Raw genomic sequence first — 14,968 nt, forward strand, 5'->3', positions numbered from 1 at the left:
AAATGGGCTGTAGTGCGCGCGGGGAAGAGCGTGTCAGGGGCGTGTCATCACAGAGCTGGTTCGCCCTCATTGGGCGAACTGCTCACCTGACCCGGCAATCGCACGACAAATACAAATTGATGTGTCTCCTCAAGCAGCGCTCCTCTGAACTCGCATGCGCACGCTCACTACAGCCGCTCTCATTGCCTCATGCTGACTCAACGCGTCACACACGAGCGCACAAGTGAGCGAGCCTTCACCCTGGACAAGGCCTTACCTTATGCAGAGCGTCCTTCCTTCTGCAGCAGCGCGTTGTCATGGCAATGTCACTTCACATTCCGCCATGATGCTGCCGGCATGGCGCCTTGGGCCTCACCAAATGTAAGACTAGCCCTGCCCCCTGCCTACAACATAAAACTGCCATTACTTTGCAGTTAGTGCTCATAAACATGGTGCTTTGTGCAGCTGGAAACTTTGATAACTACACTCCAAATTTGAATAGGCTACAAAAGGGAATGAGAGAACGATTAGATTGTAAGCTCTTTGGGGAAGTGTCTCCCTGTGCCTTATGTTTGTATTTACTTGTCACTTATCTCCACTTTGTACTTTAGTAAAGCGCTCAGTACACTGCTGGTGCTTTATAAATATAATTATACATGCAGGAACATTTTTATCAATAATCTGCATACGCTTTTTCTCCATCAGGCCTTGATTTATTGATAAAACGAGGTCCAATATAGATCTTAACATTGTCACAAGGTAACTCATCCCCCCACGAAATGAAAATGATTGTATTTTAAACTCTGAACCCAGACAAGTCACGCTCTTCAAAAAGCAGTATCAGGAACAGATAATGAGTTTGTTCAGAAAACTGATAAGAAATATATTACAGATAAACACGATCTCCGATATCCTTATCTGCTTCAAAGTAACCTTTGGCAAAAAGCGTTTCCATCTGATACATCTTCTGATGCAGCAGAACCAATCGGTCCGGATTCTACATGAGAGGCAATAAAAATCATCCAAGCATTAAAATCTAAACGTGCTCGCAGTGGGAAACATTTAGTCATTTGGTTTTCCCTTGTAGAACATGTTTGTATCATCACTGTCCAGGTTCCAAGGTCGAAATGAAAGCGACCACAGATGAGGTTTTTGGCCGCTAGATTTTGTATACTTTGCTTTGGAGGGGTAGAGCTTGCGTTGTGTTGCTCACCTCTCCGGCAGCAACGGGGTTTAACGGAGTGGGAGCCTATTAACCCTGTTATTGCTGGAGGGAAAGTACTAAAGGGGTTACAGTCTCAAGTAAGACCTGGTAACTATGGAATCACTTAGGCTGCGTCCATGGTACTGCAGAACGCGCGGAAGCGGTCACGTGTTGCGCAAGAAATCAGTTGAAACTGATTTCTTGGCGTGACAGACCGGGCGAACCAGCTCTTTGACGTCACTGGAACGCTCCTAGACACGGCCACAGACGGCGCACGTAACATGGCCAGGGAAAGCACCCGCTTTCCCTCAGCCTCCGCACGGGAGAAATTACCATGGACGCAGCCTTGGGACCTTCCACCTTGGTACCTGGTATCAGTATGACGTTACCAACCCTGGACAAATATACCTTCCATAAAGATCATAAGGTTATTAGAGCAGAAGGTATAGTGCGACATGCTGGAGAAGATGAGTAATAGTAGGAAAAGTGGCTCCAGTTTTAATCGCATGTCCCTTTGTCTCCCAAATCATACTGGCCAACATGTGAAAGATAATGATATAGATAGGGATCTTTATTCCATGGAGGAAGTAGAGACGTACATCTAATAACCGTGATAAGTACAGAGAGTTGCTCAGCAGGACCAAGATTCCAAATACTGGATTGTAATTTGTGACCGTGAATTGTACCAGAAAATTAAATGTATAACCGCCATACAATGTATCGATAAGCAAGAAAAATATATTCTGTGCGACTTAAACGTACACTCATGCTAAGGCCAAAACTAGACAGTGCCAAGGGTTCAACTCAACCACGGAATATACTGTTCTGTTAAATTGTATTACAATGTAGATCGTGATCGTTGTTCTATAAATGACACTAACGTTACCCGAGGGGAAAAAAGTCGTCTTCAGTCAGGTTTTTGTTGATTGACAAATAAAAATATGGATTTAAAAAAAAAAAAAAAAAAAACACTGGCCTTATAAATAAAGAACAAAAAAAACTGGTACAGGGAAGGATGTGATTCTTGGCTGCTGTACACTTTGGAATAGAAGAGTTGTACATTTAATTCCACACAGCTAGATCAGCTTGGAAATCGTGATACAGGCATACCCCGCATTAGCGTACGCAATGGGACCGAAGCATGTATGTAAAGTGAAAATGTACTTAAAGTGAAGCACTACCTTTTTCCCACTTATTGATGCATGTACTGTACTGCAATCATCACATACGTGCATAACTGATGTAAATAACGCATTTGTAACAGGCTCTATAGTCTCCCCGCTTGTGCACAGCTTCGGTACAGGTAGGGAGCTGGTATTGCTGTTCAGGACGTGACGACAGGCGCATGCATGAGATGCAGTTTGCCTATTGGGCGATATGTACTTACAGTACTCGCGAGTGTACTTAAAGTGAGTGTCCTTAAACCGGGGTATGCCTGTACTGTTTTATGAACCAGCATAAAAGTTCTTCATATCTTTAGTTAGTATGTGATTGTAAATATTTTAGAGGGAGTGTTTGTATATTAAATTGCGCTTTCAGCTGATTAGAAACTTGGACTTGATGTGAGATGCAGTAAGGATGCCCACGCACTTTTTCCATTGTTATCATTTATCCATCACTTAACATCACTGTATAAATGTAATCCCTATTATAACCGACTGGGAGACGCACACTAACAGAAGTCACTGAATGTGCTGTACATTCGTATGGTTGCTAGGGGAAAGCAAGAAATTAATGCTGCAGCAACTCCAGTGTTGCAGCTATCAGGACAGTGTTTAGGAAGTCATGATGGCAGAGATGTTTAAGACTCTCTGCAAGAAAATAGTTTGTTTCCCCTCATCGATATTGCTCCAGAAGAGAAAACACCTGGAGGAATTCCAATTGAAACAATACCCACAGCTCCCAGGAAAAAATTGTGATTCACATGGGTGATATGCAAAGAGAATCCTCCAATTTTAATGATAAACGCCAACAAATGGTCAGATAATAAAAGCAAGTGTTGGAAAACCTTTCAGTTGCACTTTGGTATTTGCAGGAAAAAACGTTATATCTATGGCGCTAAGCCAATGGCAGTGATATATGTAAAATATATTAACATGTAATAATAAATATATTATACAACCAGATGAAGGGTGTACTCCGCTGGATCTCTTCCCATGAAGACGATAGATCATGCAATAAAAACAAAAACAAACATAGTGTGATACAGTAACAACAAAAACACACAACACTACTCACAGTGAAAGACAAACAATTGCTGAGACAACTGACTGATATATAAAAAATATAACATTTAATACAATAAGTAAAAACACTAAAATGAAGGGTCACATGTGCACTGCAACCACAGTTGAACTGGCCGCTTACCAGACACTCAGAATAAGAAGGCGGTGGATAAATCTGAGATTATCCCCTCTCTTACGAGCCAAAAACGTGTCCTGACGTCTGAAGTGACTTTGGAGGGGAGCCCTCCCTGCCTCCTGCACCACAGACCTCCGCACGATGGACCCACCGGGCCGCGTGTCACGGGAGAAGCGTCGTCACGTGTGCTGCATCGTTGCAGGATACACGCCGACAGCAGCAGCCCAGCGGTGTTGTACCGGTCCAAATCAATGCAGCAGCAGCCACCGCAAACTAGAACCGCAACAGGGAGACGTCCGTGGAGCTGGTAAAACAGTGTAGTGGATGCCGTATTGTCAGCTGTGCAAATGTAGACCACCCTACGCGTTTCGGAAGACTACGTTTCCTTCCTCAGGGGTAGAAAAGTAGTACATCGCCGCAAAGTGAATTACAACTTTCGCTAGCGGCGACGGGTGACGTCACCCGTCGCGTCGCCGTTGCGTGCACTATAAGTGCGGCCCTAGTGTTAAGACCACAGTATACTTGGTATTCGTGATTAGAGTAGAAATATTGAGTTTGAGGGTAATAGGAAAAGAAATACACAGATGTTCCGGTAACACTGGGCAGAACCTAGGAGAGGGATACATATTGCCGGTAGATAAGTTGTTAATAGCTATGTCTATAAGATAGTTCTGAGGTAAAAGGCTAAAAACAAACAGCCTGCATGGGAATGTGTTAGTGGTAATAGAGGGAATAATAGTGTCGGTTTACACATTAAGGTAATAAGAAATCGCACAGTTACATAAAAAGTTATGTGCCTCCTCTGCACCATCTGAAGAGGAAGAAAATGGGAACTCATTACCCATGGAGACTGTGATGGCAGATACAATAAATTTGTTCAAAAAAAGGTTGGACATCTTTTTAGAAAGGAAAGGTATACAGGGATATACCAAATAAGTAAACATGGGAAGGATGTTGATCTAGGGATTCATCCGATTGCCAATTTTTGGGGTCAGGAAGGAATTTATTTTTCCCCTTAATGGGGTTTTTTGTTTACCTTCCTCTGGATCAATAAGTAAGTATAGATATAGGATAAAGTATCTGTTGTCTAAATTTAGCATAGGTTGAACTTGATGGACGTACGTCTTTTCTCAACCTCATCTACTATGTAACTATGTAACAGTGTGTTTGTTCAAAACTATAAAACTCCTGGCGCCCATCAGTTAACACCTTTTTCGTCATCTAGAAGAGCTGTGTCCAGCCGCAGGAACCATCAATGTGGACTACGGTCTGCACCCCGAGAAGCTAGTATCACTCTAACTTGTAAACTCCCTTGGAGCCGGGCAGGGAGGGGTTACACCAACAAATGGTCAGACAATACAAGCAAGTGTTGGAAAACCTTCCAGTTGCACTTTGGTATTTGCGTTATCAGTTGCATTTTCTATTATGACTAAATATTGGTCTTCACTAATATGGTCAATGTTATGTTTGTTCTTTTTCAGATGGGAAGCTGTCTATTGCACTGGAACCACCGATGCTGGATACATGTCAATCCCTTCTACCAGATTTCCTGGTAAATAAGTACTCCATTTATTCTACAAGCTACTTACCTATGCAGTCCTGGAACGGACAGGGACTAGGGTCCATACATGGATTCTGATAAAGATTTTATATTAGACCAGGAGTATCCAACTACAGTCCTCAAGGGCCAACAACAGGTCAGGTTTTAATGATATCCCTGCTTCAGCACAGGTTGCTCAAACACTGTCTCAGTTTTTGACCCAAATCTGTCACCTATAAGTATTTGTCATTTATTTTTTTAAAGTGAGACTTGCGGGGAGAGGGGGTTTGATTTCCTCTGGCTGCTCCCTTTTGTGTGATGTCCCTGTGTGATCAGCAAGGAGTCCCCCCTCCCCACATCTTTATTGATTCTCTGATAAGGACGGGGTGGGGGTAAGGGTTAGGCCTCAGCCAGGGTGGTGCTGATCGGGCAGGCACGCTGGCCGCGATGAAACACATTGCGGCAATGTGTGTGGCCAGCGTGACCAAACGTCTTCACAGCGCTTAGAGTAAGCAAATTTGAATTTGCCGCTCACAAGCGCGTCACATGAGCGGTTCGCCCAATGAGGGCGAACCAGCTCCGTGACATCGTGGCCGCGCCCCCAGCCCGTTCCCTGCCTGGCCGCAGCCTAAAGAAAACACTCGATTGACAAACACTTTCCCAAAGGCCCCTATGAAATTCAACAGGTCGATTGTGGGGGATTGCACCTTTGAATCGCTGCTGGGTAAAAACTAAAGGGAATGAGGTCAGGGAGCCGTTTACATGGAGGAGGACATTTTATGTTCCCTGTTAAATAAACGTATTCTAAAGAGGGCAAGAAGAGCAGATCTGGGTTTCTCTCCATGTGAAATAAACTAAAACTGCACATTGAACAATTACCTAAAGTTGGATTCGGTTTCTGGTGTATTGAGCAGTATAATCTTTTATTTTTATTTTAGGGGTCCCTTGATTTTGTTGCTTTGAACATACATTACAGCTGCAGGGATGGAGGCGGCTTAGAGAAGAGCTGGAATAAAGAACAGGTAGGAAAGAATCATTGTACCAGCTCAACAGAAATGTAACAACTTTATTCCATCAAGCTTAGAACTTATCACAAGCACAGGAGGCAGAAAGGAAGAACAAGAACTGGTGCATGATAAGCAGGGACCTCTTTAGACTCAGTGCCTCGCAGACGTCAACGCTCGATTCGCTGTATGGCGCCCGAATCGCCGATATCCGCCATTAAAGTGGTGTATATAGATGATTTGGGAATGAAACAGCGGATTGATGACTCCGTGGCAACAAAGGATCACAAACAGGAAAGTGTTGCAAATATCTTGCACTGCTGGGGAAGCATGCTAAAACCTGCTATAGAAAATCACAGGATGCCTATTATATTAAACCTCATTAAAAAGGGCATTGAGTTCAATTTAAAAAAAATATATATAGTAAGTATTATCTAATACTACAGAACTAGTATCTAATACTACAGAACTATTATCTAATACTATAGGCACCTTTAATATTAATGACATACTCATGAAATAAAACAGGACGAATGCTTGGAAGAGTAAAGAAGATTATTGGTACAGAACGCACACATATTGAGAACACGGCATAGCCCAGTTGTAGCAAATGTAATGTTTCGTTCATTGCCAAGAAAATCTGTTTACCCAAAACGACACCTTCTTATCTTGGAAGATAATCATTGCAACATTATAATGTTCCAGGCTTCCTCCAATCATTCATATCAGGAAATGGGGTTTTTAGCATTTAAATTGTCTAGTAACTGAAGATGTTTTAATTTTTTAAAGGTTTTCACATGAACTTTTGCAAGACAGTGAAGGAACCAAAGACTGGTCAGTTGGTTTCCATACTTGCAGTCAAAGATCTGTGACGTAAACCTACAGTAACTTATCCTCATGTGAAGACACACAGTGTATCTTCAAAGCACAATAACATAACATTAAGTCACGTTTCTCCCCTCCCCCCCCCGTAAAGAGCATTGTGTTAACTACAGTATAAGAGCCGTTAGTGATAATGACATGCAAAGGAGGCATTATGATAACATCGCATATCTACTAAACGTAATTAGGGTTACCGCTGGGACCTAATGTTATGTTAGATATGTCATCCCTAAACTTTGTGTTACTCCCATCCAGACCATGACATACTGTAGGGCTTTCGCAGTGTCTGGAATAGGGGTGTAATGCCACAGTTGAGCATGATTTAAATAACATAACATTATCTCCCTCTCCTGTTTCCACTTCAGCAAAAGTTGTATTGTGCGGTCTGTGTAGGAGTAACACAAGGTCACGTTACTGGAAGATGTCACGCTGTAATAACGTGACGGCTATGCTAATGAGATGCAGTACGACTATTGTTTTTGCATGTATCACGTTGTGACAGGAAGCGTTACAAATGGCACTCATCGCCCCACACAAACAAAAAAGTGGTCTGTGTCCTATCAAAGACACGCACAAAGTGAAAATAGATAGAAGAGCTAATGTGCATATAAATGTGTATCCAGGTGATATAACACAAATGCCATACAGTAAACAATGTGCAATCATTACAATGTAAAGATAGTGTATAATATAAAGGAAAAGTACAAGTACAGATGCAGCGGCCGTTATTCGAACACTTCACGCGTTGTATACCTCGGAATACCCATGTCATGGCGCGTGATTTCTTCCAACCGTACTTTAGACGCGAGTGCAGAAAATGGCATTTTAGTGTTCTGGTTTTTAAACACCTGAAATTAACACAGTAGCACAGTACTGTACACATTACAATGAATTAATTTTGTTGCATTTAATTGCACACAATCCATGAAATTCAAACAAAGCAAACGCGATAAATACGTGTGCCAGGGGCGATTGGCCGCGTTAATGCAGCGTGGAATACAGCAGCGCACACGAAAACGGCACCGCGATTTGTTTGAATAACGGCCGATGCATCTGTAGATAATGGTTTGCAGCTCAAACACCTAAAAGAACTGTTCCACCAATCCTTCTCAAATCGTACGTTGTCCAAGACAGGGGAACGCAATGACGATACCGGAAAGCACAAGAGTAAAAACAGAACATAGTGCAATATGTACTAGAAGTTACATAGTTACATAGTAGATGAGGTTGAAAAAAGACATACGTCCATCAAGTTCAACCTGTGCTAAATTTAGACAACAGATACTTTATCCTATATCTATACTTACTTATTGATCCATAGGAAGGCAAACAAAAAACCCCATTAAGGGGAAAAATTAATTCCTTCTTGACTCCAAGAATTGGCAATCGGATTACTCCCTGGATCAACATCCTTCCCATGTATACTTATTTGGTATATCCCTGTATACCTTTCCCATCTAAAAAGATGTTTAACCTTTTTTTTGAACAAATCTATTGTATCTGCCATCACAGTCTCCATGGGTAATGAATTCCACATTGTAACTGCCCTTACTGTAAAGAACCCTTTCCTTTGTTGCTGGTGAAATTTCCTTTCCTCCAACCTTAAGAGATGGCCCCGAGTCCTTAGTACTGCCCGTGGGATGAATAGTTCTTTTGAAAGCTCCTTGTATTGTCCCTGAATATATTTGTATATAGTTATCATATCCCCTCTTAGACGCCTCTTTTCTAATGTAAATAAATCTAATTTAGCTAGCCTCTCCTCATAAGTTAGAATGTCCATCCCCTTTATTAATTTGGTGGCTCTTCTCTGCACTCTCTCTAGTTCCATAATGTCTTTTCTTAGGATTGGTGCCCAAAATTGTACTCCATATTCAAGGTGTGGTCTTACTAATGCTTTGTAAAGGGGCATAATTATGTTTACTTCCCTTCCATCCATTGCCCGTTTGATGCAAGATAAGATCTTGTTTGCCTTTGCAGCTACTGAATGACATTGGGCACTATTGCTAAGCCTGCTGTCTACAAGCACTCCTAAATCCTTCTCCATCAAGGATTCCCCCAATATATCTCCATTTAATTTGTAAGTCGCCTTTTTATTCTTGTATCCCAAATGCATAACCTTACATTTATCTGTATTAAACCTCATCTGCCATTTACCTGCCCACGTTTCCAGTCTCTCCAAGTCCTTCTGAAGAGAAATTACATCCTGCTCTGATTCTACTACCTTACACAATTTAGTATCATCAGCAAAGATGGAGACTTTGCTCTCGATCCCAACCTCAAGGTCACTAATAAACAAGTTAAAAAGCAGGGATCCCAGTACCGATCCCTGAGGTACTCCACTCACGACTTTAGCCCAACCTGAAAAAGTTCCATTTATGACATCCCACTGTTGTCTGTCCTTTAACCAGTTTTCAATCCAGGTCCATATATTATTACTGAGTCCAATTTTCTTTATTTTGTACACCAACCTCTTGTGTGAAACCGTATCAAAAGCCTTTGCAAAATCTAAGTTGACCACATCAACGGCATTACCCTGGTCTAGATTCCTACTTACCTCCTCAAAGAAACAAATAAGGTTAGTTTGGCAAGATCTATCCTTCATAAATCCATGCTGGCTATTACTAATAATTTTATTTTCCATTAGGTATTCCTGAATATTATCCCGTATTAAACCTTCAAGTAGTTTCCCTACTATTGAAGTCAGGCTTACAGGTCTGTAATTTCCCGGTTGTGATCTAGCTCCCTTTTTAAATATAGGCACCACATCTGCTTTACGCCAATCTTGTGGTACTGAGCCTAGGGAAATGGAGTCCTTGAATATTAAATATAATGGTTTTGCTATTAGTAAGCTTAACTCCTTGAGAACTCTTGGATGTATGCCATCGGGGCCAGGTGCCTTATTAACTTTAATTTTTTCAAGTCGCTTATGAACTTCTTCCTCAGTTAACCAATTGTTCATTAATATGGAGCTTGTGGCTTCCTCCTGCAGCACTACTATTGAACTTGATTCTTCCCTGGTAAACACAGAGGCAAAGAATTTGTTTAATACCTCAGCTTTTTCCTTATCTCCAATAATCTGCCTGCCCATCTCACACTGAAAGGGTCCTATATTTTCTTTTCTTATTTTTTTGTTATTAAGGTACTTAAAGATTTTTTTAGGGTTGACCTTACTTTCTATTGCAATCCTTTTTTCATTATCCATTTTTGCTAATTTGATTGCCCTTTTGCAACTTTTGTTACATTCCTTATAATTCTGATACGATGTCTCCGTCCCTTCTGACTTAAAGAATCTAAACGCCTGCCTCTTCTTGTCCATTTCCTCCCCTACCTGTTTATTTAGCCACATTGGTTTTGACTTATTTCTTTTATACTTATTACCCAAGGGTATACACTGATAAGTGTGCTTTTCTAACAATGTTTTAAAGACTGCCGATTTATCTTCTACATTTTTCCCTGCAAAAACATCATCCCAATGTATGACTACTAGATTAGACCTCAGTTTATTAAAATCTGCCTTTCCAAAGTTGAAGGTCTTTGTTGAACCCAAATAATCTGTTTTTTGATAATTTATTTCAAATGAGACCATGTTATGATCACTGTTACCCAAATGTTTCAGGACTTGAATATTTGTTATTACTTCTACATTGTTTGATATGACCAAATCCAGAACTGCCCCTCTCCTGGTTGGTTCCTCAATAATTTGGGACATATAATTGTCTTTAAGCACCCCCAAAAACCTGTTCCCTTTTGTTGTAACGCTAAGTGTTCAGGGAAACGGGGGTTAGGACTGGTACTCGCATATTCCCAAAAATCAAATGCTTATCCAGCACTGGGGCAAATCCAAATGTTGCTAGTCTGGTGTCAAATGGGCCCTCCAGGAAAAGCAGAGGAAAGACAATAGTGCAGACAAGTAAAACAATCTTTATATACGTGATACTCAGTAACAAACGCACTCACATGGTGTATCCAGGGAGCTGAGAGACGCGTTCCATTATCACCCAGCACACAGTGTTTGCAGCAAGGGATTCTGGGAAATGACATGCAAATGAGCACACAGTTACAGTTGCTTTATGCTTTACTGTGGAGGGTTTTTGTCACTTTTTTTTACCCACCATAACCTTAATAATTTTGGTGAATACCTAGTCTAGTCTCAAACCAGCATAGCCAGCAACCAACCTCACACTGATGATACCCATCAAGGTTGAAACATGTCTGTGAGTGGGTTTAATGGCTTTGCATCTCATCCCAGCCTCTGTCTAAAAGCTGTGTTTAAAACAGCATGCATTGGATTGAGGATTTGCTTCCGTCGCAAGTTCCATATACAAAACAAATTGTGTGTGTGAAAACTTGCAGTACAGCGCGGCTGCTAAATGCTGTGTTATAGTGAGTCTGTGTAAGTGCTGTGTTATAGTGAGTCTGTGTGTAAGTGCTGTGTTATAGTGAGTCTGTGTAAGTGCTGTGTTATAGTGAGCCTGTGTAAGTGCTGTGTTATAGGAAGCCTGTGTGTAAGTGCTGTGTTATAGCGAGTCTGTGTGTAAGTGCTGTGTTATAGTGAGTCTGTGTGTAAGTGCTGTGTTATAGTGAGACTGTGTGTAAGTGCTGTGTTATAGTGAGTCTGTGTGTAAGTGCTGTGTTATAGTGAGTCTGTGTGTAAGTGCTGTGTTATAGTGAGTCTGTGTGTAAGTGCTGTGTTATAGTGAGACTGTGTGTAAGTGCTGTGTTATAGTGAGCCTGTGTGTAAGTGCTGTGTTATAGTGAGACAGTGTGTAAGTGCTGTGTTATAGTGAGTCTGTGTGTAAGTGCTGTGTTATAGTGAGACTGTGTGTAAGTGCTGTGTTATAGTGAGCCTGTGTAAGTGCTGTGTTATAGTGAGCCTGTGTAAGTGCTGTGTTATAGTGAGTCTGTGTAAGTGCTGTGTTATAGTGAGTCTGTGTGTAAGTGCTGTGTTATAGTGAGACTGTGTGTAAGTGCTGTGTTATAGTGAGACTGTGTGTAAGTGCTGTGTTATAGTGAGCCTGTGTGTAAGTGCTGTGTTATAGTGAGCCTGTGTGTAAGTGCTGTGTTATAGTGAGACTGTGTGTAAGTGCTGTGTTATAGTGAGCCTGTGTGTAAGTGCTGTGTTATAGCGAGTCTGTGTATAAGTGCTGTGTTATAGTGAGTCTGTGCGTAAGTGCTGTGTTATAGTGAGTCTGCGTGTAAGTGCTGTGTTGTAGTGAGACTGTGTGTAAGTGCTGTGTTATAGCGAGTCTGTGTGTAAGTGCTGTGTTATAGCGAGTCTGTGTGTAAGTGCTGTGTTATAGCGAGCCTGTGTGTAAGTGCTGTGTTATAGTGAGTCTGTGTGTAAGTGCTGTGTTATAGTGAGCCTGTGTGTAAGTGCTGTGTTATAGTGAGCCTGTGTGTAAGTGCTGTGTTATAGTGAGCCTGTGTGTAAGTGCTGTGTTATAGTGAGTCTGTGCGTAAGTGCTGTGTTATAGTGAGTCTGTGCGTAAGTGCTGTGTTATAGTGAGTCTGTGTGTAAGTGCTGTGTTATAGTGAGTCTGTGTGTAAGTGCTGTGTTATAGTGAGTCTGTGCGTAAGTGCTGTGTTATAGTGAGACTGTGTGTAAGTGCTGTGTTATAGTGAGTCTGTGTGTAAGTGCTGTGTTATAGTGAGTCTGTGTGTAAGTGCTGTGTTATAGTGAGACAGTGTGTAAGTGCTGTGTTATAGTGAGCCTGTGTATAAGTGCTGTGTTATAGTGAGTCTGTGTGTAAGTGCTGTGTTATAGTGAGTCTGTGTGTAAGTGCTGTGTTATAGTGAGTCTGTGATTAAGTGCTGTGTTATAGTGAGTCTGTGTGTAAGTGCTGTGTTATAGTGAGACTGTGTGTAAGTGCTGTGTTATAGTGAGTCTGTGTAAGTGCTGTGTTATAGTGAGTCTGTGTGTAAGTGCTGTGTTATAGTGAGTCTGTGTAAGTGCTGTGTTATAATGAGTCTGTGTGTAAGTGCTGTGTTATAGTGAGTCTGTGTGTAAGTGCTGTGTTATAGTGAGCCTGTGCGTAAGTGCTGTGTTATAGTGAGTCTGTGCGTAAGTGCTGTGTTATAGTGAGTCTGTGTAAGTGCTGTGTTATAGTGAGACTGTGTGTAAGTGCTGTGTTATAGTGAGTCTGTGTAAGTGCTGTGTTATAGTGAGTCTGTGTGTAAGTGCTGTGTTATAGTGAGTCTGTGTGTAAGTGCTGTGTTATAGTGAGTCTGTGTGTAAGTGCTGTGTTATAGTGAGCCTGTGTAAGTGCTGTGTTATAGGAAGCCTGTGTGTAAGTGCTGTGTTATAGTGAGACTGTGTGTAAGTGCTGTGTTATAGTGAGCCTGTGTGTAAGTGCTGTGTTAGTGAGACTGTGTGTAAGTGCTGTGTTATAGTGAGACTGTGTGTAAGTGCTGTGTTATAGTGAGTCTGTGTGTAAGTGCTGTGTTATAGTGAGACTGTGTGTAAGTGCTGTGTTATAGTGAGACTGTGTGTAAGTGCTGTGTTATAGTGAGCCTGTGTGTACGTGCTGTGTTATAGTGAGTCTGTGTGTAAGTGCTGTGTTATAGTGAGTCTGTGTGTAAGTGCTGTGTTATAGTGAGCCTGTGTGTAAGTGCTGTGTTATAGGAAGCCTGTGTGTAAGTGCTGTGTTATAGTGAGACAGTGTGTAAGTGCTGTGTTATAGTGAGTCTGTGTGTAAGTGCTGTGTTATAGTGAGCCTGTGTAAGTGCTGTGTTATAGTGAATCTGTGTGTAAGTGCTGTGTTATAGTGAGCCTGTGTAAGTGCTGTGTTATAGGAAGCCTGTGTGTAAGTGCTGTGTTATAGTGAGACAGTGTGTAAGTGCTGTGTTATAGTGAGTCTGTGTGTAAGTGCTGTGTTATAGTGAGCCTGTGTAAGTGCTGTGTTATAGCAAGTCTGTGTGTAAGTGCTGTGTTATAGTGAGTCTCTGTGCAAGTGCTGTGTTATATCGAGACTGTGTGTAAGTGCTGTGTTATAGTGAGCCTGTGTGTAAGTGCTGTGTTATAGTGAGACTGTGTGTAAGTGCTGTGTTATAGTGAGACAGTGTGTAAGTGCTGTGTTATAGTGAGACTGTGTGTAAGTGCTGTGTTATAGTGAGTCTGTGTGTAAGTGCTGTGTTATAGTGAGACTGTGTGTAAGTGCTGTGTTATAGTGAGACTGTGTGTAAGTGCTGTGTTATAGTGAGACTGTGTGTAAGTGCTGTGTTATAGTGAGACTGTGTGTAAGTGCTGTGTTATAGTGAGACTGTGTGTAAGTGCTGTGTTATAGTGAGACTGTGTGTAAGTGCTGTGTTATAGTGAGACTGTGTGTAAGTGCTGTGTTAGTGAGTCTATGTGTAAGTGCTGTGTTATAGTGAGCCTGTGTGTAAGTGCTGTGTTATAGTGAGCCTGTGTGTAAGTGCTGTGTTATAGTGAGTCTGTGTAAGTGCTGTGTTATAGTGAGTCTGTGTAAGTGCTGTGTTATAGTGAGCCTGTGTGTAAGTGCTGTGTTATAGTGAGTCTGTGTAAGTGCTGTGTTATAGTGAGACTGTGTGTAAGTGCTGTGTTATAGTGAGACTGTGTGTAAGTGCTGTGTTAGTGAGTCTGTGTGTAAGTGCTGTGTTAGTGAGTCTGTGTGTAAGTGCTGGCACATAACCCTGGCGCTCTTATGTTCAGGCTGGTACCTGGCAGGCCTGTTTCGTCACACAGGCGCCGGCGCCTTTTCTGTAGCTATGAATCCCCTCTCCAGTTACTCACAGTTCCCCCAGCCAAGTGGGCCGAGGATCCGCTGGTACTCTGCTCTGGGAGCCACTGTGCAGCCTGGCCAGCCCCAATGCTGCTACTATCACTGGGACTGGTGCTATCTTCTGCAGGGTCGGTGTCTCTCTCTCCCCCTCGGCTCCTGCAGGTCCCTCTGTGCAGGATGGCCCTGCACACCCTCAGCTCCCTGTCGAACTCCCTCTCAGCCTCTCTCAGTCTCCAACTGTCACCAACGGTCACCAACT

General features: G+C 42.1%; 1 protein-coding gene and 1 long non-coding RNA gene across 3 annotated transcripts in view; one reads left to right on the forward strand and one right to left on the reverse strand.

Annotated features, from left to right (window-relative positions):
* The window catches only part of LOC142499713 (lactase/phlorizin hydrolase-like), a 46,226-nt gene that overhangs the window by 2,004 nt on the left and 29,254 nt on the right, over nt 1–14,968 (forward strand). For both annotated transcript variants that reach the window (XM_075609499.1, XM_075609498.1), the window contains exons 2-3: nt 5,026–5,096; nt 6,023–6,106. In XM_075609499.1, coding sequence (XP_075465614.1) covers nt 5,026–5,096; nt 6,023–6,106 — 155 coding nt within the window. The remainder of the gene's footprint in view (nt 1–5,025; nt 5,097–6,022; nt 6,107–14,968) is intronic.
* LOC142499718 (uncharacterized) lies at nt 682–14,962 on the reverse strand. Its single transcript, XR_012802719.1, has 4 exons — nt 14,721–14,962; nt 10,928–10,997; nt 3,306–3,848; nt 682–976 (listed from the first exon to the last, which is right to left on the reverse strand). It is a non-coding gene; the product is annotated as an uncharacterized LOC142499718 (long non-coding RNA).

The sequence above is a fragment of the Ascaphus truei genome, chromosome 7 (assembly GCF_040206685.1).
Source record: "Ascaphus truei isolate aAscTru1 chromosome 7, aAscTru1.hap1, whole genome shotgun sequence".
Taxonomy (NCBI): domain Eukaryota; kingdom Metazoa; phylum Chordata; class Amphibia; order Anura; family Ascaphidae; genus Ascaphus; species Ascaphus truei.